The sequence below is a fragment of the Berghia stephanieae genome, chromosome 14 (genome assembly GCF_034508935.2).
Source record: "Berghia stephanieae isolate SIO BIC M18660-M18661 chromosome 14, UCSD_Bste_1.3, whole genome shotgun sequence".
Lineage (NCBI taxonomy): Eukaryota > Metazoa > Mollusca > Gastropoda > Nudibranchia > Aeolidiidae > Berghia > Berghia stephanieae.
The window spans coordinates 30,228,393-30,250,892 of record NC_088373.1 but is presented as its reverse complement, the minus strand read 5'-3'; the positions used below and the strand labels follow the sequence as shown (position 1 = coordinate 30,250,892).

Below are 22,500 nucleotides of genomic sequence, written 5' to 3'. Positions count from 1 at the left end.
GCTCAATATTAAACTGAAGCTTACATTCAATTTCATATTGTTATTTAAGTAAATAAACAAAACAATGATATTTAACAAATCAAGTCTCAGATCTCTCATTCGTATTTAGTGTTCCATTAATCGTGTTTTGTTGATAAAGGGGAAACCCGAAACGCCCACAATATCTTCGTAAATTAGATTAAAGATTTCATTCTATTTCCTATTGTAATTTTTACCAATTTTTGAACAACTCACCTGAATCGCTATTCCTGGATATATTGTTTGGGTTCAAGTCTGCCACACACAAGAATTTGTTCACTCGTTTGACAGACACCACGGCCTGTACACAAAACAAAGAATCAAGTATTATCGTATGCCCTTTTCAATGTGCCTTTTGGTCTTAACAATTGTTTTCTTTTTAGTTCCCTCTCCTAGATGGCGGTCGTGTTGTTTCAAATTCAATTTGATCTAGTATGATTTACCCTTCATCATCATCATCATCATCATCATCATCATCATCATCATCATCATATCATCATCATCATCATCATCATCATCATCATCATCATCATCATCATCGTCATCTCATCATCATCATCATCATCATCATATCATCATCATCTCATCATCATCATCATCATCATCATCATCATCATCATCATCATCTCATCATCATCATCTATCATCTCATCATCATCATCATCATCATCATCATCATCATCATCATCATCCATCATCATTCATCATCATCATCATCATCATCATCATCATCATCATCATCATCCCTCATCATCACCATCATCATCACATTACGCGTTGTCATCACCAAGGCATTCCACGAAGGAATAATACAGACAATCCATCTATCAAAGGTCTGAAGTCAACAGGAATCACCCACGTTGTCCAAAGTGAGCAAATTCGTGTTTTTTGTTTTTTTTTTTGTTTTTGTTTTTTCAGTGGATTGGACCGAGAAAAATCATTTACCCTCTCCGTACCAACTGGAGAGCTGTACCAACTGTAAGAAAATCATTAACCCTCTCCGTACCAACTGTAAGAAAATCGTTAACCCTCTCCGTACCAACTGGAGAGCCGTACCAACTGTAAGAAAATTGTTAACCGTTTCCGTACCAACTGTAAGAAAATCGTTTACCCTCTCCGTACCAACTGTAAGAAAATCGTTAACCCTCTCCGTACCAACTGTAAGAAAATCGTTAACCCTCTCCGTACCAACTGGAGAGCCGTACCAACTGTAAGAAAATTGTTAACCCTTTCCGTACCAACTGTAAGAAATTGTTTACCCTCTCCGTACCAACTGTAAGAAAATTGTTTACCCTCTCCGTACCAACTGTAAGAAAATCGTTTACCCTCTACGTACCAACTGTAAGAAAATCGTTTACCCTCTCCGTACCAACTGTAAGAAAATTGTTTACCCTCTACGTACCAACTGTAAGAAAATCGTTTACCCTCTCCGTACCAACTGTAAGAAAATTGTTTACCCTCTCCGTACCAACTGTAAGAAAATCGTTAACCCTCTCCGTACCAACTGTAAGAAAATTGTTTACCCTTTTCGTACCAACTGTAAGAAAATAGTTGACCCTTTCCACACCAACTGTTAGAAAATCGTTAACCATCTCCGTACCAACTGTAAGAAAATCGTTAACCGTCTCCGTACCAACTGTAAAAAGTCGTTTACCCTCTAACTACCAACTATCAGAAAACCGTTAACCCTCTCCGTACCAACTGTAAGAAAATTGTTAATCAAAAGCTTTATTCACCGATTACAGTATTTGCTAAGAAATGACAGGGGGGTTTTCCAATGAGAGGGCAGGGCTGGGGTGGAATAACAGACATACATACATACCTGTATGGCCATGGAAAGCACTGTTGACAAGAACGATAAAGGAACTCGAAGAATGGAGAAGAAGCTGAGACTCACAAAGGCTTTGTTGGCATCGAGGACGTTGTCATCCGACACGTTGACGTAGACGGCAAATGTAGCCAAAGTAACCTGTTTAGTACCAAATGCATAATGTAAATGTTGACGTAGACGGCAAATGTAGCCAAAGTAACCTGTTTAGTACCAAATGCATAATGTAAATGTTGACGTAGACGGCAAATGTAGCCAAAGTAACCTGTGTAGTACCAAATACATAATGTAAATGTTGACGTAGACGGCAAATGTAGCCAAAGTAACCTGTTTAGTACCAAAAACATAATGTAAATGTTGACGTAGACGGCAAATGTAGCCAAAGTAACCTGTTTAGTACCAAATACATAATGTAAGTGTTGAGGTAGACGGCAAATGTAGCCAAAGTAACCTGTTTAGTACCAAATACATAATGTAAGTGTTGACGTAGACGGCAATGTAGCCAAAGTAACCTGTTTAGTACCAAATACATAATGTAAATGTTGACGTAGACGGCAAATGTAGCCAAAGTAACCTGTTTAGTGCCTAATACATAATGTAAATGTTGACGTAGACGGCAAATGTAGCCAAAGTAACCTGTGTAGTACCAAATACATAATGTAAATGTTGACGTAGACATCAAATGTAGCCAAAGTAACCTGTTTAGTACCAAATACATAATGTAAATGTTGACGTAGACACAAATGTAGCCAAAGTACCTGTGTAGTACCAAATACATAATGTAAATGTTGACGTAGACGGCAAATGTAGCCAAAGTAACCTGTTTAGTACCAAATACATAATGTAAAGTTGACGTAGACGCAATGTAGCCAAAGTACCTGTGTAGTACCAATACATAATGTAATGTTGACGTAGGCAAATGTAGCCAAAGTAACCTGTTTAGTACCAAATACATAATGTAAATGTTGACGTAGACGGCAAATGTAGCCAAAGTAACCTGTTTAGTACCAAATACATAATGTAAATGTTGACGTAGACGGCAAATGTAGCCAAAGTAACCTGTTTAGTACCAAATACATAATGTAAATGTTGACGTAGACGGCAATGTAGCCAAAGTAACCTGTGTAGTACCAAATACATAATGTAAATGTTGACGTAGACATCAAATGTAGCCAAAGTAACCTGTTTAGTACCAAATACATAATGTAAATGTTGACGTAGACATCAAATGTAGCCAAAGTTACCTGTGTAGTACCAAATACATAATGTAAATGTTGACGTAGACGGCAAATGTAGCCAAAGTAACCTGTTTAGTACCAAATACATAATGTAAATGTTGACGTAGACATCAAATGTAGCCAAAGTAACCTGTTTAGTACCAAATACATAATGTAAATGTTGACGTAGACAGTAAATGTAGCCAAAGTAACCTGTGTAGTACCAAATACAAAGTGTAAATTAAGAGGGAATGAGATTAGCGGAAGAGTAGCGTCCCTTGATTGGAAGTCACGAGCGGAAAAGTTATTAGAGAGAGAACGTCATGTTGGTTGTGCGGCATGAGACACTGCACCGAAAGCGAGGACGAGACAGACGCATGCGCAAAACCATTTTTACGTTCTCTCTGTAAGGTGACGTCCAATCAAGGGACGCTACTCTTCCGCTAATCTAATTCCCTATATAGAAACATTCATATGGGGAGGGAGGGAAGGGGAGGGGGCATTTCCATGTCATGTTCTCTGTTAATCATTGATTCTGTACTTATACTCTTTACAATATTCGTAATGTCCTGTAGTCAATAATAGTACTTATTAATACCTGAGTCGAGTGTAAAGCGTTCTGAAAACTGTAAATAACGACAGAAAAACTCCTAAAATCAGAAGAAATGGCGGCTAACGAAGGTTTTTTTGGTATTGAGGACGTTGGCATCCAAAATGTTGACGTAGACAGCAAATGTAGCCACAGTAACCTTTTTAGTATCAAATACATAATGTAAATGTTGCTGCTCGAAGCTCGAAGAAATTAATAATAATGTAAAATTGAATGTAAGATTCAATTTAATTACAAAAACAGATCAAATGAACGTTTCGGGTTTCCCCTTTATCAACAAAACAGGATAGATGTGGTGTTTGATTCATCCTGTTTTGTTGATAAAGGGGAAACCCGAAACGTTCATTTGATCTGTTTTTTGTAATTAAATTGAAGCTTACATTCAATTTCACATTATTATTTATACCAAATACATAAGGAAATTAATATAGAAACATTCATATATGGGGAAGGGAGATTCTTAACATCCTTCTAAGAAACTATATCTCTGCTGCCCCCAGTTTCTGTCTAATGTCTTCTGTAATTGTCCAACTTTCACAGTCATATAATAATACTGACCATACATTACATAGGCCTTCAAAACCATATGTTTTGTTGTCATTGAGATATTGTGGTTTCTGAAGTGTAGACTCGTTAATAACCAAATATTAAAATTAAAAAAAATGAATTATGCCTTTTTCGCCACGACATCATAAGATATCGTCGTCTAGGCATTCCACGAAAGAATATAGATAACTCATCAAACAAGATGTCTGATGTCAACAGGAATCACCCATGTTGTTCAAGTGACCAAATATATATTAATATAAACATTCATAGTTGATGTAATATAATGTTGAAATTAATTTATATAGCGCGAGGACTCCACATAGTGCTCTAAAGCGTAACACATCCAAAGACAACAGGCAACACACAATACACCAAAATACTTTCAACAGGCAACACACAATACACCAAAATACTTTCAACATGCAACACACAATACACCAAAATACTTTCAACAGGCAACACACAATACACCAAAATACTTTCAACAGGCAACACACAATACACCAAAATAATTTCAACAGGCAACACACAATACACCAAATACTTTCAACAGGCAACACACAATGCACCAAAATACTTTCAACAGGCAACACACAATACACCAAAATACTTTCAACAGGCAACACACAATACACCAAAATACTTTCAACAGACAACACACAACACACCAAAATACTTTCAACAGGCAACACACAACACACCAAAATACTTTCAACAGGCAACACACAACACAGCAAAATACTTTCAACAGGCAACACACAATACAGCAAAATACTTTCAAAAGGCAACACACAACACACCAAACTACTTTCAACAGACAACACACAACACACCAAAATACTTACAACAGGCAACACACAACACACCAAAATACTTTCAACAGGCAACACACAATACACCAAAATACTTTCACCACCCAAAAGCCTGTGTGAATAGAAATGGGTTCAAACGTTTCATAAAATGACTGAGATTGGGTGTGTCTTTGATATCCAATTTGTCCCATATCCCTGACCAATAACAGCGTTGTCTCTGTCTAGACAATTCTAATATCACCTAAAAGGCATTATCATGTCTCATCGTACATGTCAAGTGTTTTCTATTGGCTAGGCAGGGACCTCTGGTAAAGCTACATTGAGGAAGTTTAGTGGATAGTGCGTTATATATATATATATATATATATATATAATATATATATATATATATATATATATATGCTCAAAACTACAGATCAAGAGAGCAACCAAAAATAAAGACAAAGGAGCCTTACTAGCGGTTGAAAGATACTGTATTCGCTCTAAAAATCTATTTATTTATGCATGTTTACATTGTGCTATATCTAGATTACATATTTATTTATGCATTCAAATACCGTGCTTTATATTTATGTTATCAACCTGTGTTGGCTGCAATGTGCAATCCTTCCCAATCTATTTTCAAAATTCTACTCGTAGTTACATTACTAATCCATTTTTACAACTCGATTCTACTTTCATGTCCTATATTTATAGCATTGCTTAATACTGCTGTATATTTTATGAATATTTTATTTTATTTGATGTTTATTTTGTTTATAACCCTTTCCTTACCACCCTATAGGATAATCGTCAAATTCGTTACGATGCAGCCAACATTTTTCTCATTCTCACTTCTTTTGTACATAACAAAATGTAAAGAAATGCTTTGATTACAGCTATAAATACTAAACATTGTGTTGTTGGGATCATTTTGCTGAACAACATTCTGTATAGAAGGCATTTGTTACTTTTTTGTTTGATTAGGAAAAGTCTATTTTTGTGTCGGGCGGGTGTGTATTTTATGGAGAAATTCTACAAATGGCTGGTAAGGCGAGAGTTAATTAGTTTTGTATGTTCATCAATGAGTTCATGACAGTGTGCTAATATGAATGATGATGTGTAACATTATGATAAGTTCCATTCAGGATCAATAAAGTATATCTTATCTTATCTTACTAGGAATGGAACCATGTTGAAACAGATGCTGATGATCATGTTGATGTATGCAATCTTCATCAGGACTTTGATCTCAGATGACCTCAGAGCATCAATCTTTCCTTGGAAGGCTTCCTCCCAGGCGTAGAGCTTGAGAACCTGGTCAAGAATAATCGACAGAAATAGTCAAAATAGAATTTATATAGCGCCAATCTCCATCAAAAGTGTTCAATGGCGCTTTACAAGACAATGGGTGACATGAGAATATTTAAAGAAAATTAAATGTTACAATTTAAAGAAAATTAAATGTTAAAATAAAATTATTTGGTACAATTTTTAAAAAATTGAATGGTTCAATTTTTAAAAAATTAAATGTTTTAATAAATTTATATGGAAGACATCCAAATGCAAGAATTCTAACATAAGTATTATTGACACATAGAATATATCCGCTTGGTTGTTCTGTTGTACTTTTAAAACTTTTAATATTCTTTGCCAATCTTTATTTATTTCTTTACATTGATATGTCTATTACATAATATTACCAAATTATGGTGTGATGCAGAATTATAATTTCCATATAAGGATGAATAAATTTTATCATCTTATCTTATCTTATCTTATCTTATCAGATCTTATCTTATCTTATCATCTTATCTTATCTTTTATCTTAGTACCTTCATCCCGGACAGAGCCTCGTTTGTGAGTCGGAGTCGTGCGTCCTTGACATTGAGGTTTTTCCTTTGTAGTTCTTGTTGCTTGGCTGTGAGGTAGGCGTTGAAGGGTACTGTCAGGATGAGAACGATGAGGCCAGCGAAGACGGATACTCCGAGGTACATGTACAAGATGGCGATTATACCCACAACCTGGTGGGAAAGACATATGAATGAAATTTTAAAAAATATATGAACATTTATGAAGCGAATTTCTACAGATTAACCATGCTCATTGCGCTTTACAAAGTTTCATCTAACCCCCCAGCAGCAGTCCATGCAGTACCAGTCACCTATAGCCAGGTACTCATTTACACCTGAGTCGAGTAAGGCAATGCTTGCAAAGTGCCTTACCCAAGGCGGGACACAACCTCGGGACCAGAAGTTTCCTGGATCGATGTTAGCCATCCGGCTACTGATCATGCTTAACATTGCTTGAGTTTTGTGACAAAACGAAACACCGTGACGCTGAGACACCGAGCAATGCAAAATAACAATACGAGACACTGGCCAATCACAATACGTGGTCCATTGTCTCCATTTTACAACAAAACCGTAACTATCAGGATCTGCAGACCAATTTCGTTTACTGATCCCTCACGCCATCCCCTCACCCCCCTCCCCCCAAGCCCCCACCCCATCCTTACCTGTAACGGTTTCGTTGCTCCAAGGTAAAGAGCATTGAAACAATAACCCCCCCCCCCCCCCCCATTATTACCTGTAACGTGTCTTTTCTCCAGGGCAAAAAAAAACATTGAAACAATCTTATCCCCCCCCCCCGCATCCCATTCTTACCTGTAACGTGCCGTTCCTCCAGGGTAAAAAACTGTGAAACAATCTTACCCCCCCCCCCCACCTCCACTCCCCATCTTTACTTGTAACGGTGCCGTGGCTCCAAGATAAAAGGCATTAAAACAATCTTACCCCCCCCCCACCCCCACCTCCACTCCCCCTCTTTACCTGTAACTGTGCCGTCGCTCCAAGATAAAAAGCATTGGAACAATATTACCCCCCCCCCCTCCCCCAACATCCACTCCCCATCTTTACCTGTAACGGTGCTGTCGCTCCAAGGTAAAAGGCGTTAAAACAATCTTGTATTCTCTGGCAATCCACAGACATCAGGCTGACAATTTCCCCAATGGTCGATTCTTTCTTGGACTCGTTATCCATCGTCAGGGACTGAAATAGACATCACTATTGTTAATCTGTGGCGCTCTGACCAAAAATAATCAAACAAACACGTATTCAATATTTTGGCCAGACATGTGTCCTTCAAATATCATGTCAATCGATTAAAATCACCCTCATATTGGAAAAAAACATATCAAACCTTGGACTTCCAGGTTTGAAAATTTTTTGCAAGGATCTGGGTCAGTTTAATTGATCGATATTTTGAAGGACGAGTTTTCTGGCTAAAATTTTTAACACTCGTTTTTTTTTGGTTTTTTTTCCCCAGAGTACAGCAGTGTAATTCTCATCAAAAATGACAGCTGATAAGAAAATGATGTTTGTTTGTTGTTGTTGCTTTTTTTGTTGTTATTTTTGTTGTTTTTTATTGTTTTGTTGTTGTTATTTTGGTTTGTTATTTTTGTTTGGAAAGGGGGGGGGGGTGATTTAGTTTGTTTTGTTTCTGTTTCTGTTTTGTTTACTTTTAATTTTATTGGGGGAATGTTTTAGCTTGTTTTGGTTTTTGTTTCTGATTTGTTTTACTTTTTTGTTTTGTTTTGTTTTTTGGAGGGTGATGTTGTTTTAAGGGTTACAAGGTGTATACGACTCCTTGTGGTCTTTTCAGCGCCAGTAAAAGGGAAGTAAGTGGGATATTTTTTTAAATTCTACATTAACAATTGAAAGCAAAAAAATTTAATAAGATAAAGGGGTAGTGGTTTAAATCGGGAACGGATGTAGATTCCAAGAGCACACTATCAGTGTACTTATTTTGAAATCACCCTGAAGTCTCGTCCAGACAAGCACGGGATCCCACTAAGAGGAATACACTCAAATGTTGACAAACCATTATATTTTCACAAATATATATATATAACAATACAAGAAAAAAATCATCTCCCAAAAACTTAACTTTACATTTGACTGCTTCCCACTCAGCCAAGGTCTCCGACCAGGGCTAGGTCAAAACCAAATAATCTCATTCCAAGACCAAAACATAAAGCAAGTTGATAAACAAATACAGATAGGAGGATCGAAGACACAGCGTGACCTCCTGCCCACGATGGGAGGCCAAGGGACTTCATCCACAGAGTGTGTCATTCAGTTGTACAGTGTTTTAACTCTCTCTTTACCACCCATTAAAAATTGTCACATTCGTTACGATAAAACTCAACAATTTTACCATTCTAATTTCTTTTGTGAATCACAGAATTTAAAGAAAAGTTTCGCCATAGCTATAAAAACTTGACAGTGTTATAGAGCTTATTTAGTTGAACAATATTATGCATAGATTGCACTTGTTACTTTTCTGTTTGAGTGAAATAGAATCTAGTTTTGTATTGGGTCATGTGATGTTTCAAGGCAATTTCTGAAAGACAGCTGGTAAGGATAGAGTTAATAGGAAAAAAAACTACCAACCTGCGATGAGGATCGTTGTGATGTTCATGCCGTATATCTGAGACCTCCAAAAGCTTCCTATTAAAACACTGTACAACTGAAAGGCACACTCTCAGGATGAGGCCTCTTGGCCCCCATACTCTTTCTCTCACAATTCATCAGATCTGTGGTCTTTAACGGAAGCTTCTGGAGACCACAGACCATAGGTCTTATGAGTTGTGAGAGAAAGAGTATGGGAGGCCACGAGACATCATCCAGAGAGGGTGTCTTTCAGTTGTAGGTACAGTGTTTAAATAGGGGGAAAATACCAAATCTTTTTATATAATATAGCTGCGATGAGGATCGTTTTGATGTTATGCCGTCTGTTGAGACCTCCAGAAAATGCTGTTGAAGACCACAGGTCTGATGTGTTGTGAGAGAAAGAGTATGGGAGGTCAAGAGACCTCATCCAGAGAGTGTACCTTTCAGTTGCACAGTGTTTAACCCCCTCCTTACCAACTATAGGAAAATCGTCACATTCGTTACGGTACAACTAACATTTTTCTTATTCAAATTTATTTTGTACATCATACAATTTATTAAAGAAAATGAACCATGTGTTGTAGACCATGTTTTGCTAAAGAAAATATTTATCACAAGAACTTCCTGCTATTGTGTTTGAGTGATAAAAAAATCTATTTTTTGTGTTAGTTGGGTGTGAAGTTTTGGGAAAAATCCTGAAAATGACTGGTAAGGAGAGAGTTAATAGGAAAATAAATACCAACCTTTTTATAAATAGCTGCAATGAGGATCGTTTTGATGTTCATGCCGTATATCTGAGACCTCCAAAAGCTTCCGTTGAAGACTACAGGTCTTATGAGTTGTGAGAGAAAGAGTATGGGAGGCCAAGAGACCTCATCCAGAGAGTGTACTTTTCAGTTGTACAGTGTTTTTGAGTTGGTTTTTTTTTTTTAGGTATTTAACGGCGCTTTTAACACTATTTGGTCATTTATGCGCCCGGTACAGTTTTAATAGGGGAAAAATACCAACCTTTTTATAAATAGCTGCAATGAGAATCGTTTTGATGTTCATGCCGTATATCTGAGACCTCCAGAAACTTCCGTTGAAGACCACAGATTTGATGAGTTGTGAGATAAAGAGCAGAGTTGCCAACGAGTATCCCTTCCATTCATCTCCGCCCTTGGAGTCAGTCGTGTATGAAATAAGAAGGCTGGTTGGAAATTGGAATAAGAAAGTGTTGTGAAAATTGAAATTCTAATAAATGCCCACTGTCTAATTACAAAACATTTTAATGAGCTTTTATATAGCGCATTATTCACTAAACCTGCTCAAAACCCTGTACAAGGGGTCCCCTGGTCAACAGCAACATTTAACATGTAGGACGGGACATGACGCCTTAGCCGATATTTTTTTCGGACAGAAACAAGGCTGTTAACGGCCAGGTACTCATTTTACATCTGAGTACGGTGAGAGAATGTGAGTAAAGAGCCTTCTCCAAGGATTCAACTATGCCCCAAGAGAGGATCGAACCCAGGACCTTCCGACCCGAAAGCGAGTGTCATACCACTCGACCACATAGCCGCACATATTACAAACAAAAGTTCTTTAAGAGTAACAGAGAGAAAAAAAATACCATGTGGATGTAGCACTATACGGAGTCACAATTACTTGTTGCCATTTGGATAGTCTTGCCATCAGATCTTGTCGAAAAGGTTGGTCAATTTTACAATCCATTTTTAAGAATTTGAGACACTTGATAAATCATTATTTCCATTAATTTCTTTAAAGACAAAATCCATATTAATTAACCATTATTCTCACATAAACTTGATTGCTATTGAATGAAATAAGCCTCTGAAAATTAAGAACAGCGGGATTTATCATCTCGAGTCTTTGTTATTGTTTTTTGCAATCCGCGATTATGAGTAATTCTCACTAAACTGTATTAACCAGACTATAAACGTTTAAGGTTACACATAGTTTTGTGTGTTGGTCCGTCATACTTCCGGATGGCAATATTGTGAGCTTCTTCGCCAAGCAGCGCACACTATCCATACTGGTCTTTCAAAAAATTTTAATTTTTTTCAACGCAAGGTGGTCCGAATATTTAAAGGGGATCGCTGATGGAAATTTCGGAAAAGTGTGAAAACCACTAATGAAGATAATTAAGTTTAAAGTAAAAAAATAAAAGGTTGGGGGAATATTTTTGAGCTCCTGTATTTGAAGGAGAGAAACACATCTTCTCAATGTCAATATTTATTATGGCTCAAATTGTAAAGTTGAGCTTAACTCACTCAATCCTAGAGATTTTTACTACTTTTCAAAACTGGAAAAAAATGTATTAAAAATGAGCAAAGAACGTTTTATTCAACTACCAAACATGAAAACAATTTTAAAAATTCGCTTTGATACTACGCCTATAATTTGTCTCAGAAAAAATGTTATAAATAGGCATGGGGTAAAAGTAATCCTAGGTATACTACGGATATAGTCGGTGTTAGGGTTGAGTGAGTTAATGTCCAGTTTTAAACATCCGCAGACCTGCTCTCCTACTACGAAAAATTCTTAGAAATACGACATTTTGTCTCCCATTTAAGAACTTCTTGAGAACTTTAAACTTCAAAGTCATTGAAATCTTATTCAATTCAATTCAAATATTTAGATATTGTCGGCATTTAAAAAATGTTTCATAGATAATGTAGTCAGGATAATAGAAGCCTTTGACCGACATAGGTTTTAACACATAGTGCATAAAAATACATAGTAATACATTTTCCTTTAAAACATTCCCTCATCAAGATTCCAATCATGACACACAAAGAAAAGTAATATAATATTATATATATATATATATATATATATATATATATATATATATATATATATATATATATATATATAATATATATATATTGAACATGAAGGTTGATGCGAGTGTTCACGAGTTTAAGGCTTTTGAAGTGATACATCATCAGTTTGAGGGTAAGCTGGTTGATCTATAAAGTTAACTGTGGCGACTTCTATTATTATCTCCTAAAACTACGAATTTTAAAATATTTGTTTTTTGTTTTTAAGGGTTTTATGGCGCCTCCGACACATAAAGGTCATATCAGCGCAAGCATAAAGGAAGAAAATGGGATAATAAAAAGTTCTAGAATTACAATTAAAGCAGCCAATAAAAGGGAAGACAAAGGAGAATTTGTTCATATAGGAAACAGATGTAGATTCCAAGAGCATACCACCAAAGTACTTAGATTGACATCACCTAAAAGTCTCATCCAGACACAAGCACAGTTACCTACTAAGAGTTAAACATTCAAATGTTTACAAATCATATAATATGTAAACAAAACACAATACAGTGCATAACAGAGAGATTATTTACAAAGAAAAAAATGTCATCTCTCAAAGCTCTAACTATACCTTTGACTGTTTCCCTCCCAGTCAGGGTATCCGGTCAGGGACAGGAACCAAGTAATCTCATTCCAAGACAAAAGACGGAAAGCATGTTGGAAAACAGATATAGGGGGATAGAAGACATAGTAAGTGCCTCCCTGCCCACTATGGGAGGTCTTGAACCCCACCCAGAATTTTTAAATGTTTAAGTTGGCAGGTCTATATCCGGTTCACCCCGACATAATACCGTTTTGAGATCATTTGCCACATATTTCATCCCCATCATTACCTGAGTATAATGGGGCTGAGCATTTGAAAACCGTCTGCAGCACATTTCTGGACAAATCCAACAGTCAGGTCCTTGGCACCCATCTTCAACATGACTTTGATCAGAGACGGGATGATCTGTTGTTGAAAGAAATACAAAGTAATAATAATTTGAGCACTTATATAGGGCAATAGGGTTCAACAGTCGTGACGTCACTTCCCTCGTAATGACGCATAGTAACGGGTTCTAAACGATCGGAGAAAATGGCGGACGCCTTTATGAAATACCACTCCGATGAGCATAAAAGTGTATTCAGAGGAGAAAAACATTGCAAATCGGATCATGTTTTGACTTTTATACATTCTGATCATATGACATGTGAAAAAGTTCTAGCCAGCATGAAGAATAAAAAATACCGATTTTCTTTGTTTAGAACCAGCTGCTCGTTTCTGGGCGGACGTAACATCAGACTGTTGAATCATATAGCCACTAAACACACCCAAAGCGTTTTATAAAGGGTCCGTCCCTAGCCAACAGCCACACTTAACAAGTAGGACGAGACATGACGTCTGTTATGCAATATTATATTTTATCATCCGACAGAGGCAAAGCTGTTAACGGCCAGGTACTCATTTTACACCTGAGTACGGTGAGAGGTGAGTGAATGTGAGTAAAGAGACTTTTTCCAAGGACTAACTATGCGCCGCTCAGAGCAGGACTCGAACCCTAGACCTTCCGAGCCGCAGTCGAGTGTCATAACACTAGACCACATAGCCGCCTCGTTAGCAACACATTTGTTAAATTTAATGTATATTTTGTATTCGTGTGTTTTATAAAACAACTGGAAAAAAACTGGTGGTTTTGGAATGAGCCACGTGTGTTTGTTTTTAATGGTTTTCCGGCGCTTGCAACACATTTAGGTCATATCACCGCCAGTAAAAAGGAAGAAATTGGATAGTAAAAACTTTCTAGATGTACAAGATTTGAGGAAAAAGTAAGACAAGGTGGAATGGTTCAAATAGGGAACAGATGTAGATTCCAAGAGCACACTATTAGTGCACTTAGTTTGAGATCACCTAAAAGTCTCACCCAGACACCATCACAAGATCTCGCTAAGAGGAATATAATCAACTGTTTACAAATCATGTGTTTAAAATAAAATGAAATAAAATAACAGTACCGAATAGAGAGATGATTTACAAGGAAATAAATATCATCTCCCAAAACGAGAACTATACATTCGACTACTTTCCTCCCAGCCAAAAGGACTTCGGCCATGGTCAGGAAAAAACTAAGTACTCTCATTCCAAAACAAAGACAGAAAACAAATTGGAAAACAGATACATGGGGGTAGAGGATACAGTAAGTGCATCCCTGGCCACTATGGGAGGTCAGGAACCCCACTCATATAATCAGGTTTAAAATAAGTACTTGGCGTTTAACAATATTGTATTTGTCCGAATAAAAATAATCTACTTTCTCGAAACGGGCGCCATGTTTTCACTAACATATTAAATGTTTGCTGTTGGCTAAGGACCCCTTGTAAAGCATTTGAGCACGTTTAAAGAATATTGCACTTTATACATGCCAAGGGGCATCGTGGCTCAGCTGTACGGTCTTTTCTTCGTACCCAAAAGGTACTGAGTTCGACTACCCGCCTCGTTGTATGGCTTTGAGAAAGTCATCTCTCCCTAGCTCACTTTGCGGCGTTGCACTGCGGCTGACGCCTGGGTTATTCCAGTCTTCCCTTGTGATAGACCCTAAAGACAAATTTCCCACTGTAGATGAATAAAAGGAATTATTTTTTATTTCATTTATTTTTTTTTGTCCCCAGTTTTCTTCCCCAGTTATGCACACTATTGCTGACCTGTTTCTGTTTGCGTCCAGGGCCAGTGACCAATGTGTTGTAAGTACTGTTGTTGGTGTGTTCTACTAGAAGGTCCTTCTCGTTGTGCTCCGTCAGTTGGAGGGAATGGGACGACGAGGCCAAAGCTCGCTTTTCCATTTTGTAAACCTGTTTTAGCCTGTAGATTTAATAAAAAGGAATGGTTTCTCTGTTATGTCCAGTGTCTCAAAGCTGTATTCATTTCTTGTTTTCCTTTGTTTCCAAAATGTTTTTATTTATTATAGGGTAGAAAAGTCGTGACGTCACACCTTCTACTATTCTGGTTCCAAAATCTTTGGAAGTGTGTATGTATCCAGTCCTTCGGATTACTAATAATGAAAATGTTTACATACTGAAACATACGGTGACAGAGCTATTTTAGTAACACGATGTATAAGCAGATTTTTAAGATTTCGGGACGTAAAAGAGCGAGGATGAATGATCTTTATTGACTACCAGCATTTTATATTTAGACTAGACAATAAGATACCATCACTTTGAAAACAGATGATCAATTACACAAAGTACGCATTCAGTCCCCCGAAAGAGTGGTTTTACACTTCCAATGGGATAGGAACCAGTTTTTGACATCATCCTTTTCTTTCCTATTGTTTTGGTCAGTGCCAGGCTATGATCCAACATCCTCCGAACCAGAAAAGTAGAAGATGTTTATATTTATGTTTTAAGTTTTACGGCGCTTGCGACACTTTTAGGTCATATCAGCGCCAGTAAAAAGAAAGAAAATGGAATTGTCAAAGTCAACCAAATCACCCAAGAAAATGTAAGATAAAGGGGAACTAGTTCAAATAGTAAACAGATGTGGATTACAAGAGCATCCTATCAATGTAAATAGTTTCAGATCACCTAAAAGTCTCATCCAGACACCAGCACAGGATCCCACTAAGAGGAACACACTCAAATGTTTACAGAATATATAACTAACAATAAATAGCACAGGGGTGATTTACAAGGAAAAAAATATCATCTCCCAAAACTACAACTTTGCATTTGACTGTTTCCCTCCCAGTCAATGACTCCAGCCAGGGCAGGGACAAAACTAAGTAATCCCATTCCAAGACAACGACAAAAAGCAACTCGGAAAACAGATATAAATAGATAAATTATTCACCTTTTCTTCCCTATTGGAAGGTATAAATTATTCACCTTTTCTTCCCTAATAGAAGATATAAATCATTCACCTTTTCTTCCCTATTGGAAGGTATAAATTATTCACCTTTTCTTCATGGAAGGTATAAATTATTCACCATTTCTCCAATTGGAAGGTATAATTATATTTCACTTTTTCTTCCCTATTGGAAGGTATAATAATTTATTCACCTTTTCTTCCCTATTGGATGGTATAAATTATTCACTTTTCTTCCCTATTGGAAGGTATAAATTATTCACCTTTTCTTCCCTATTGGAAGGTATAAATTATTCACCTTTTCTTCCCTATTGGAAGTATAAATTATTCACCTTTTCTTCCTATTGGAAAGGTATAAATTATTCACCTTTTCTTCCCTATTGGAGGTATAAATATTTCACTTTTCTTCCCTATTGGAAGGTATAAATTATTCACTTTCTTCCTATTAAGAATATTCCCTTTCTTCCTATTAGAAGGTATAAATTATTCACCTTTTCTTCCCTATTGAACGGTATAAATTATTCACCTTTTCTTCCCTATTGGAAGGTATAAATTTTCCACCTTTCTTCCTTATTGGAAGGTATAAATCATTCACATTTTATTCCCTATACGAGGACGAGAGACGCATGCACACAACCAACAACGTTCTCTCTCTAATAACTTTTCCGCCGGTGACGTCACAGACTATGGGTGACATCCAATCAAGGGACGCTACTCTTCCGCTAATCTCATTCCCTATTGGAAGGTATAGATCATTCACCTTCTCTTCCCTATTGGAAGGTATAGATCATTCACCTTTTCTCCCCTATTGGAAGGTATAGATTATTCACCTTTTCTTCGCCATTAAGACTTCCATTGCCATTTTTTCCTCAATTGGATAAGGTATAAATTATCAACCCCTTTCCTCCTGATCCTACGCACCCAAATCATTCTTTTATCGGGACAAAAGTAGAAAAAATACGTTACTATATAAAAAAATAAACAAGTATGAGCATCTCTATAGCTCAATAATCCCTTTGGAAGTAAATTAAATTGAGCTTTTTTATGAGCAATATCAATAAACGTGCTCTTTAAAGTGGGTCCCTTGACCACAGCAAATTTAGCATATGACGTGTCATACGCCTTAAGGTGATATTCACATTTTCTTACGGCACTTTCGGAAAGACAAAGCTGTTAACGGCCAGGTATTCGTTTTACACCTGAGTACGGTGAGAAAATATGAGTAAAGAGCCATTTCTAAGGACTCAACTATACGTAGCGCGATGCTCGAACCTAGGACCTTCCGATCCGAAAGCGAGTGTCATACCACAAGACCACATAGCCGCACAATCTTTGTTATTGTTTTTAGCCAGCTATTTCTTAAAAGCAGTATTCGCTAAATTCCACCATTCATACTAGGGAACAAGAGAGGTTATTTATAAGGGGGAAAAATCATCTCCCAAAACAAATACTAAACACTTGACTGTCTCCTTCTCAGCTAAGGACTCCGACTAAGGGCCTGGACAAAACCAAAGCAACCCATTCCAAGACAAAGACATAAAGCAACTTAGGACAGCGTGGCTCAGCGATACGGTCTTTGCTTCGTACCAAAAGGTACCGAGTTTGATCACCCGCCGCGCTATGTGGCCTTGAGCAAGTCACACCCGAGCTCACTTTGCTGACGCCTGGGTTATTCCAGTCTTTGTGCGGCTATGTGGCCTAGTGGTTTGACACTCACTTTCGGATCGGAAGGTCCTGGGTCGCACGCGGCGCATAGTTGAGTCCTTGGAAAAGGCTCGATACTCACATTCTCTCACCGTACTTAGGTGTAAAATGAGTACCTGGCCGTTAACAGCGTTGTCTTTGTCCGAAAAATTATAATAACACCTAACAGGCGTCATGTCCCGTCCTGCATGTTAGATGTTGCTGTTGACCAGGGACCCCTTGTAAAGCGCTTTGAGCACGTTTAGTGGATATTGCGCTATATAAAAGGTCATTTTTTTCCTTTGGAATAGACCTCAAAGACAAATTTCCCCATGGAGATGAATAAAGGGAATTAATTATTCTATGGGGATAGAACACACAACAAGCGTATCTCCTGCCTTAATATTCTCGGTGCCAATGACTCAAAGACAACTGACCTGGCAATCCAGATGTAGAGATATCGACTGATGAACGAGGCCGTCACTTCTGGACTTGTTCTCTGGAAAAAATAACGTAGATACCAATTGGGCTGACTCGTTATTTCACGTTTCCCTTTGAAATAGGCTTCAACAGTCGTGACCTCACTTCCCTCGTAATGACGCATAATAGTAACTTAGTAACTGGTTCTAAAATAAAGGACCAATGGCGGACGCCCTTATGACATATTTCTCCGACGAGCATAAATGCGTATCCAGATGGAAAAAAACATCATTAATCTGATCATGTTTTGACTTTTACACATTCTGATCGCAAGCATATGAAAAGTTCTAGCCAGCATGAAGAATAAAAAGAACCGATTTTCTTTGTTTAGAACCGTTGCTGGGCGACGTGACATCAGACTATTGAATCCAATTGAGATGACTCATTAGTTCACATTTCCCTTTGAAATTTCGAACGAGTTCCCAACAGCGCGGAGACCTTGGGAACAAGAATGGGGTTAATTTATATGACCTCTCCAGTCTCCGTGTGCTCGGGTTCATTGGTCACATTGCATAATGTGCTCAAAGTGACCCACATAGTGAAAAGTGTTCAGTTTTCAAACTATCCAATATCACAATTGGTCATTTTGTTCAGCTTGACACATGTGTATGTTTACAACTTTCTTAAACAAAGCAGCGTGTTTACATTTATTAAGAAATTTCAATTCCTTTCACAGCAACAAATCCTGTGATCGACGGTTGGACGAAAACCTGAATATAGATCGCTGCCATTGCGAAGCGCATTGAGCATGGAGTAATATTATCCAGTAGACTTTTGACCAATCAAAACATGGAATTTGTGACTCACATTTCACATGTGCTCTGACAAACATGGTTCGTTGTTATAAACAATAAGGTGAATGAAATCAACCTCTCTCTGATCATTGTTATTGTTTTTATACCGCCAAATGGGTGACTGGTTATCATACGATTTTCTCGATCATATTATAAACGTTTAAGTTAACAAATAGTTTTCTGTATTGCTTCTATTGATCAAACGGTAGAAGAGTGGGTATTTTATTTAGACATATACCATCGATAGTAAAACATGTGTAGTTCACTATGTTTACCAATCACTGCCATTGTTTACATCACGACGACTGTCCGAGAGGCGTGGTTATCTAGGTGTCTATAGAATGAAGATGACGACACGCAGGTCTTTGTTATTGTTTTTACCCATCCACGTTTATGAGTAATTCTCACTAAACTGTATTAACCAGATTATAAACGATCAAGATTACACATAGTTTTATGTGTTCGTCCGTTATATTTCCGGATGGCAATGTTGTGAGTTTCTTAGCCGAGCGCACAGCATCCATTGTGTAAATAATGCTGTGTCAAAATGCCGTTTTCGTAACATTCGCACAAAACATGCTCAAAGCGCTTTACAAGGGGTCTGTGGCCAACAGCAACCCGTAACATGAAGAAGTAGACACGATGCCTGTTAGGTGATATTACAATTTTTTTTTCCAACAGAGACAACACTGTTAACGGCCAAGTACTCATTTTATACCTTAGTACGGTGAGAGAATGTGAATAAAGAGTCTTTTTCCAGGACTCAACTATGCGCCGAGCAAGGATCGAACTCAGGACCTTCCGATCCAAAAGCGAGTTTCATACCACACAAGATAGAGCCGCACAGTGTAGAGAAACAATATTTGTAAATTTGGGTAAAATTTGTGGCGAATGTTCGGAAAATGAACTTTGGAACAACCTCAAATTTGGCAATAGAACTGTGTTTTGTGTTGTTTTTAACCCTGTCCTTACCAACTATAGAAAAATCGTCACGTTCGTTACCAACATTTTTCTTACTTAATTTTTTCTTGTACATCATAAAATTTAAAGAAAATGAACAGTGTGTTGTAGAGCATGTTGTACTAACGAAATTATTTATCACAAGAACTTTACTGCTATTGTGTTTGAGTGATAAAAAATATATTTTTGTGTTAGTTGGGTGTGATGTTTTGGGGAAAATCCTGAAAATGGTTGGCATGGAGAGGGTTAAACTTACCGGTGGTAGATATCCAATCCCAAAGTTGTCAGCTTTAATGTGGAGAAGAAACACCAACACTTGTAGGGCATACAGCAACACAAACATACAGAATTTGAGCAGGGCTGGATCATACTCCTGTGATATTTAAATAATAATCTTGACTCATTGTCTCAAACTACATGAAAAAAGTAAATCAGATAGATACGCTACACGTAGATAGAATGCATCACAATACATACAACCTATGTAATTTTTTATTAGTAGTATTTGCATTGTTATAACAAGTATAAAATGTAACCTACAAACTGTGGAAGTGTCCACAAGAAAAAGAAGAAGAAGAAGAAGAAGAAGAAGAAGAAGAAGAAGAGAAGAAGAGAAGAAGAAAAAAGAAGAAGAAAGAAGAAGAAGAGAGAAAGGAAGGGAAGAGAAGAAGAAGAAGAAGAAGAAGAAGAAAAAAGGGAAAGAAGAAGAAGAAGAAAGAAGGAAGAAGAAGAAGAAGAAGAAGAAGAAGAAGAAGAAGAAGAAGAAGAAGAAGGAAGAAGAAGAAGAGAAGAAGAAGAAGAGAAGGAAGAAGGAAGAAGAGAAGAAGAAGAAGAAGAGAGAAGAAGAAGAAGAAAAGAAGAAGAAGAGAAGAAAGAAGAGAAGAAAGAAGAGAAGAAGGAAGAGAAGAAGAAGAAGAAGAAGAAGAAGAAGAAGAAGAAGAAGAAGAAGAAGAAGAAGAAGAAGAAGAAGAGAAGAAGAAGAAGAAGAAGAAAGAAGAAGAAGAAGAAGAAGAAGAAGAAGAAGAAAGAAAGGAAGAAGAAAGAAGAGAAGAAGAAGAGAAGAAGAAGAAGAAAAGAAAAAGAAGAGAAGAAGAAGAGAAGAAGAAGAAGAAGAAGAAGAAGAAGAAGAAGAAGAAGAAGAAGAAGAAGAAGAAGAAGAAAGAAGAAGAAGAGAAGAAGAAGAAGAAGAAGAAGAAGAAGAAGAAGAAGAAGAAGAGAAGAAGAAAGAAGAAGAAGAAGAAGAAGAAGAAGAAAGAAGAAGAAGAAGAGAAGAAGAAGAAGAAGAAGAAGAGAAGAAGAAAAGAAGAAGAAGAAGAAGAAGAAGAAGAAGAAGAAAGAAGAAGAAGAAGAAAAAGAGAAGAAGAAGAGAAGAAGAGAAGAAGAAGAGAAGAAGAAGAAGAAGAAGAAGAAGAAGAAGAAAAGAAGAGAAGAAAGAAGAAGAAGAAGAGAAGAAGAAGAAGAAGAAGAAGAAGAAGAAGAAGAAGAAGAAGAAAAGAAGAAGAAGAAGAAGAAGAAGAAGAAGAGAAGAGAAGAAGAAGAAGAAGAAGAAGAAGAAGAAGAAGAAGAAGAAGAAGAAAAGAAGAAGAAGAAGAAGAAGAAGAAGAAGAAAAAGAAGAAGAAGAAGAAGAAAGAAGAAAGAAGAGAGAAGAAGAGAAGAAGAAGAAGAAGAAGAAGAAGAAGAAGAAGAGAAGAAGAAAGAAGAAGAAGAGAAGAAAGAAAGAAGAGAAAAGAGAAGAAGAAGAAGAAAGAAGAAGAAGAAGAAGAAGAAGAAGAGAAGAAGAAGAAGAAGAAGAAGAAGAAGAAGAAGAAGAAGAAGAAGAAGAGAAGAAAGAAGAAAGAAGAAAAAAGAAGAAGAAGAAGAAGAAGAAGAAGAAGAAGAAGAGAGAAGAAGAAGAAGAAGAAGAAGAAGAAGAAGAAGAAGAAGAAGAAGAAGAAGAAGAAGAAGAAGAAGAAGAAGAGAAGAAGAAGAAGAAGAAGAAAAGAAGGAAGAAGAAAGAAGAAAGAAGAAAGAAGAAAGAAGAAGAAGAAGAAGAAAGAAGGAAGAAGAAGAAGAAAGAAGAAGAAGAAGAAGAAGAGAAGAAAGAAGAAGAAAGAAGAAGAAGAAGAAGAAAGAAGAAGAAGAAGAAGAAGAGAAGAAGAAGAGAAGAAGAAGAGAAGAAGAAGAAAGAAGAAGAAGAAGAGAGAGAGAAGAGAAGAAGAAGAGAAAGAAGAGAGAAAGAAGAAAGAAGAAGAAGAAGAAGAAGAAGAAGAAGAAGAAGAAAGAAGAGAAGAAGAAAGAAGAAGAAGAAGAAGAAAGAAGAAGAAGAAAGAAGAAGAAGAAGAAGAAGAAGAAGAAAAGAAGAAGAAGAAGAAAGAAGAAGAAGAAGAGAAGAAAGAAGAAGAAGAAGAAGAGAAGAAGAGAAGAAGAAGAAGAAGAAGAAGAAGAAGGAAGAAGAAGAAGAAGA

The 22,500-nt window shown here is 37.0% G+C and overlaps 2 protein-coding genes across 3 annotated transcripts in view; both read right to left on the bottom strand.

Annotated features, from left to right (window-relative positions):
• The window catches only part of LOC144959972 (multidrug resistance-associated protein 1-like), a 66,516-nt gene extending 48,221 nt beyond the window's left edge, over positions 1–18,295 (bottom strand). The window contains exons 1-11 of one of the 2 annotated variants that reach the window (XM_078892853.1): positions 18,260–18,295; positions 16,970–17,070; positions 14,978–15,134; positions 13,132–13,247; positions 10,534–10,656; positions 10,211–10,268; positions 7,932–8,063; positions 6,849–7,037; positions 6,193–6,330; positions 1,841–1,987; positions 235–319 (exon numbers count right to left, since the gene is read on the bottom strand). In XM_078892853.1, coding sequence (XP_078748979.1) covers positions 235–319; positions 1,841–1,987; positions 6,193–6,330; positions 6,849–7,037; positions 7,932–8,063; positions 10,211–10,268; positions 10,534–10,656; positions 13,132–13,247; positions 14,978–15,134; positions 16,970–17,001 — 1,177 coding nt within the window. In that variant the 5' untranslated portion in view covers positions 17,002–17,070; positions 18,260–18,295. Of the gene's footprint in view, positions 1–234; positions 320–1,840; positions 1,988–6,192; positions 6,331–6,848; positions 7,038–7,931; positions 8,064–10,210; positions 10,269–10,533; positions 10,657–13,131; positions 13,248–14,977; positions 15,135–16,969; positions 17,071–18,259 lie in introns of those variants that run through there. The other variant, XR_013642728.1, reaches the window with a different exon arrangement.
• The window catches only part of LOC144959576 (multidrug resistance-associated protein 1-like), an 11,644-nt gene continuing 7,327 nt past the window's right edge, over positions 18,184–22,500 (bottom strand). The window contains exons 4-5 of the mRNA XM_078892196.1: positions 20,313–20,429; positions 18,184–18,321 (exon numbers count right to left, since the gene is read on the bottom strand). Coding sequence (XP_078748322.1) covers positions 18,184–18,321; positions 20,313–20,429 — 255 coding nt within the window. The remainder of the gene's footprint in view (positions 18,322–20,312; positions 20,430–22,500) is intronic.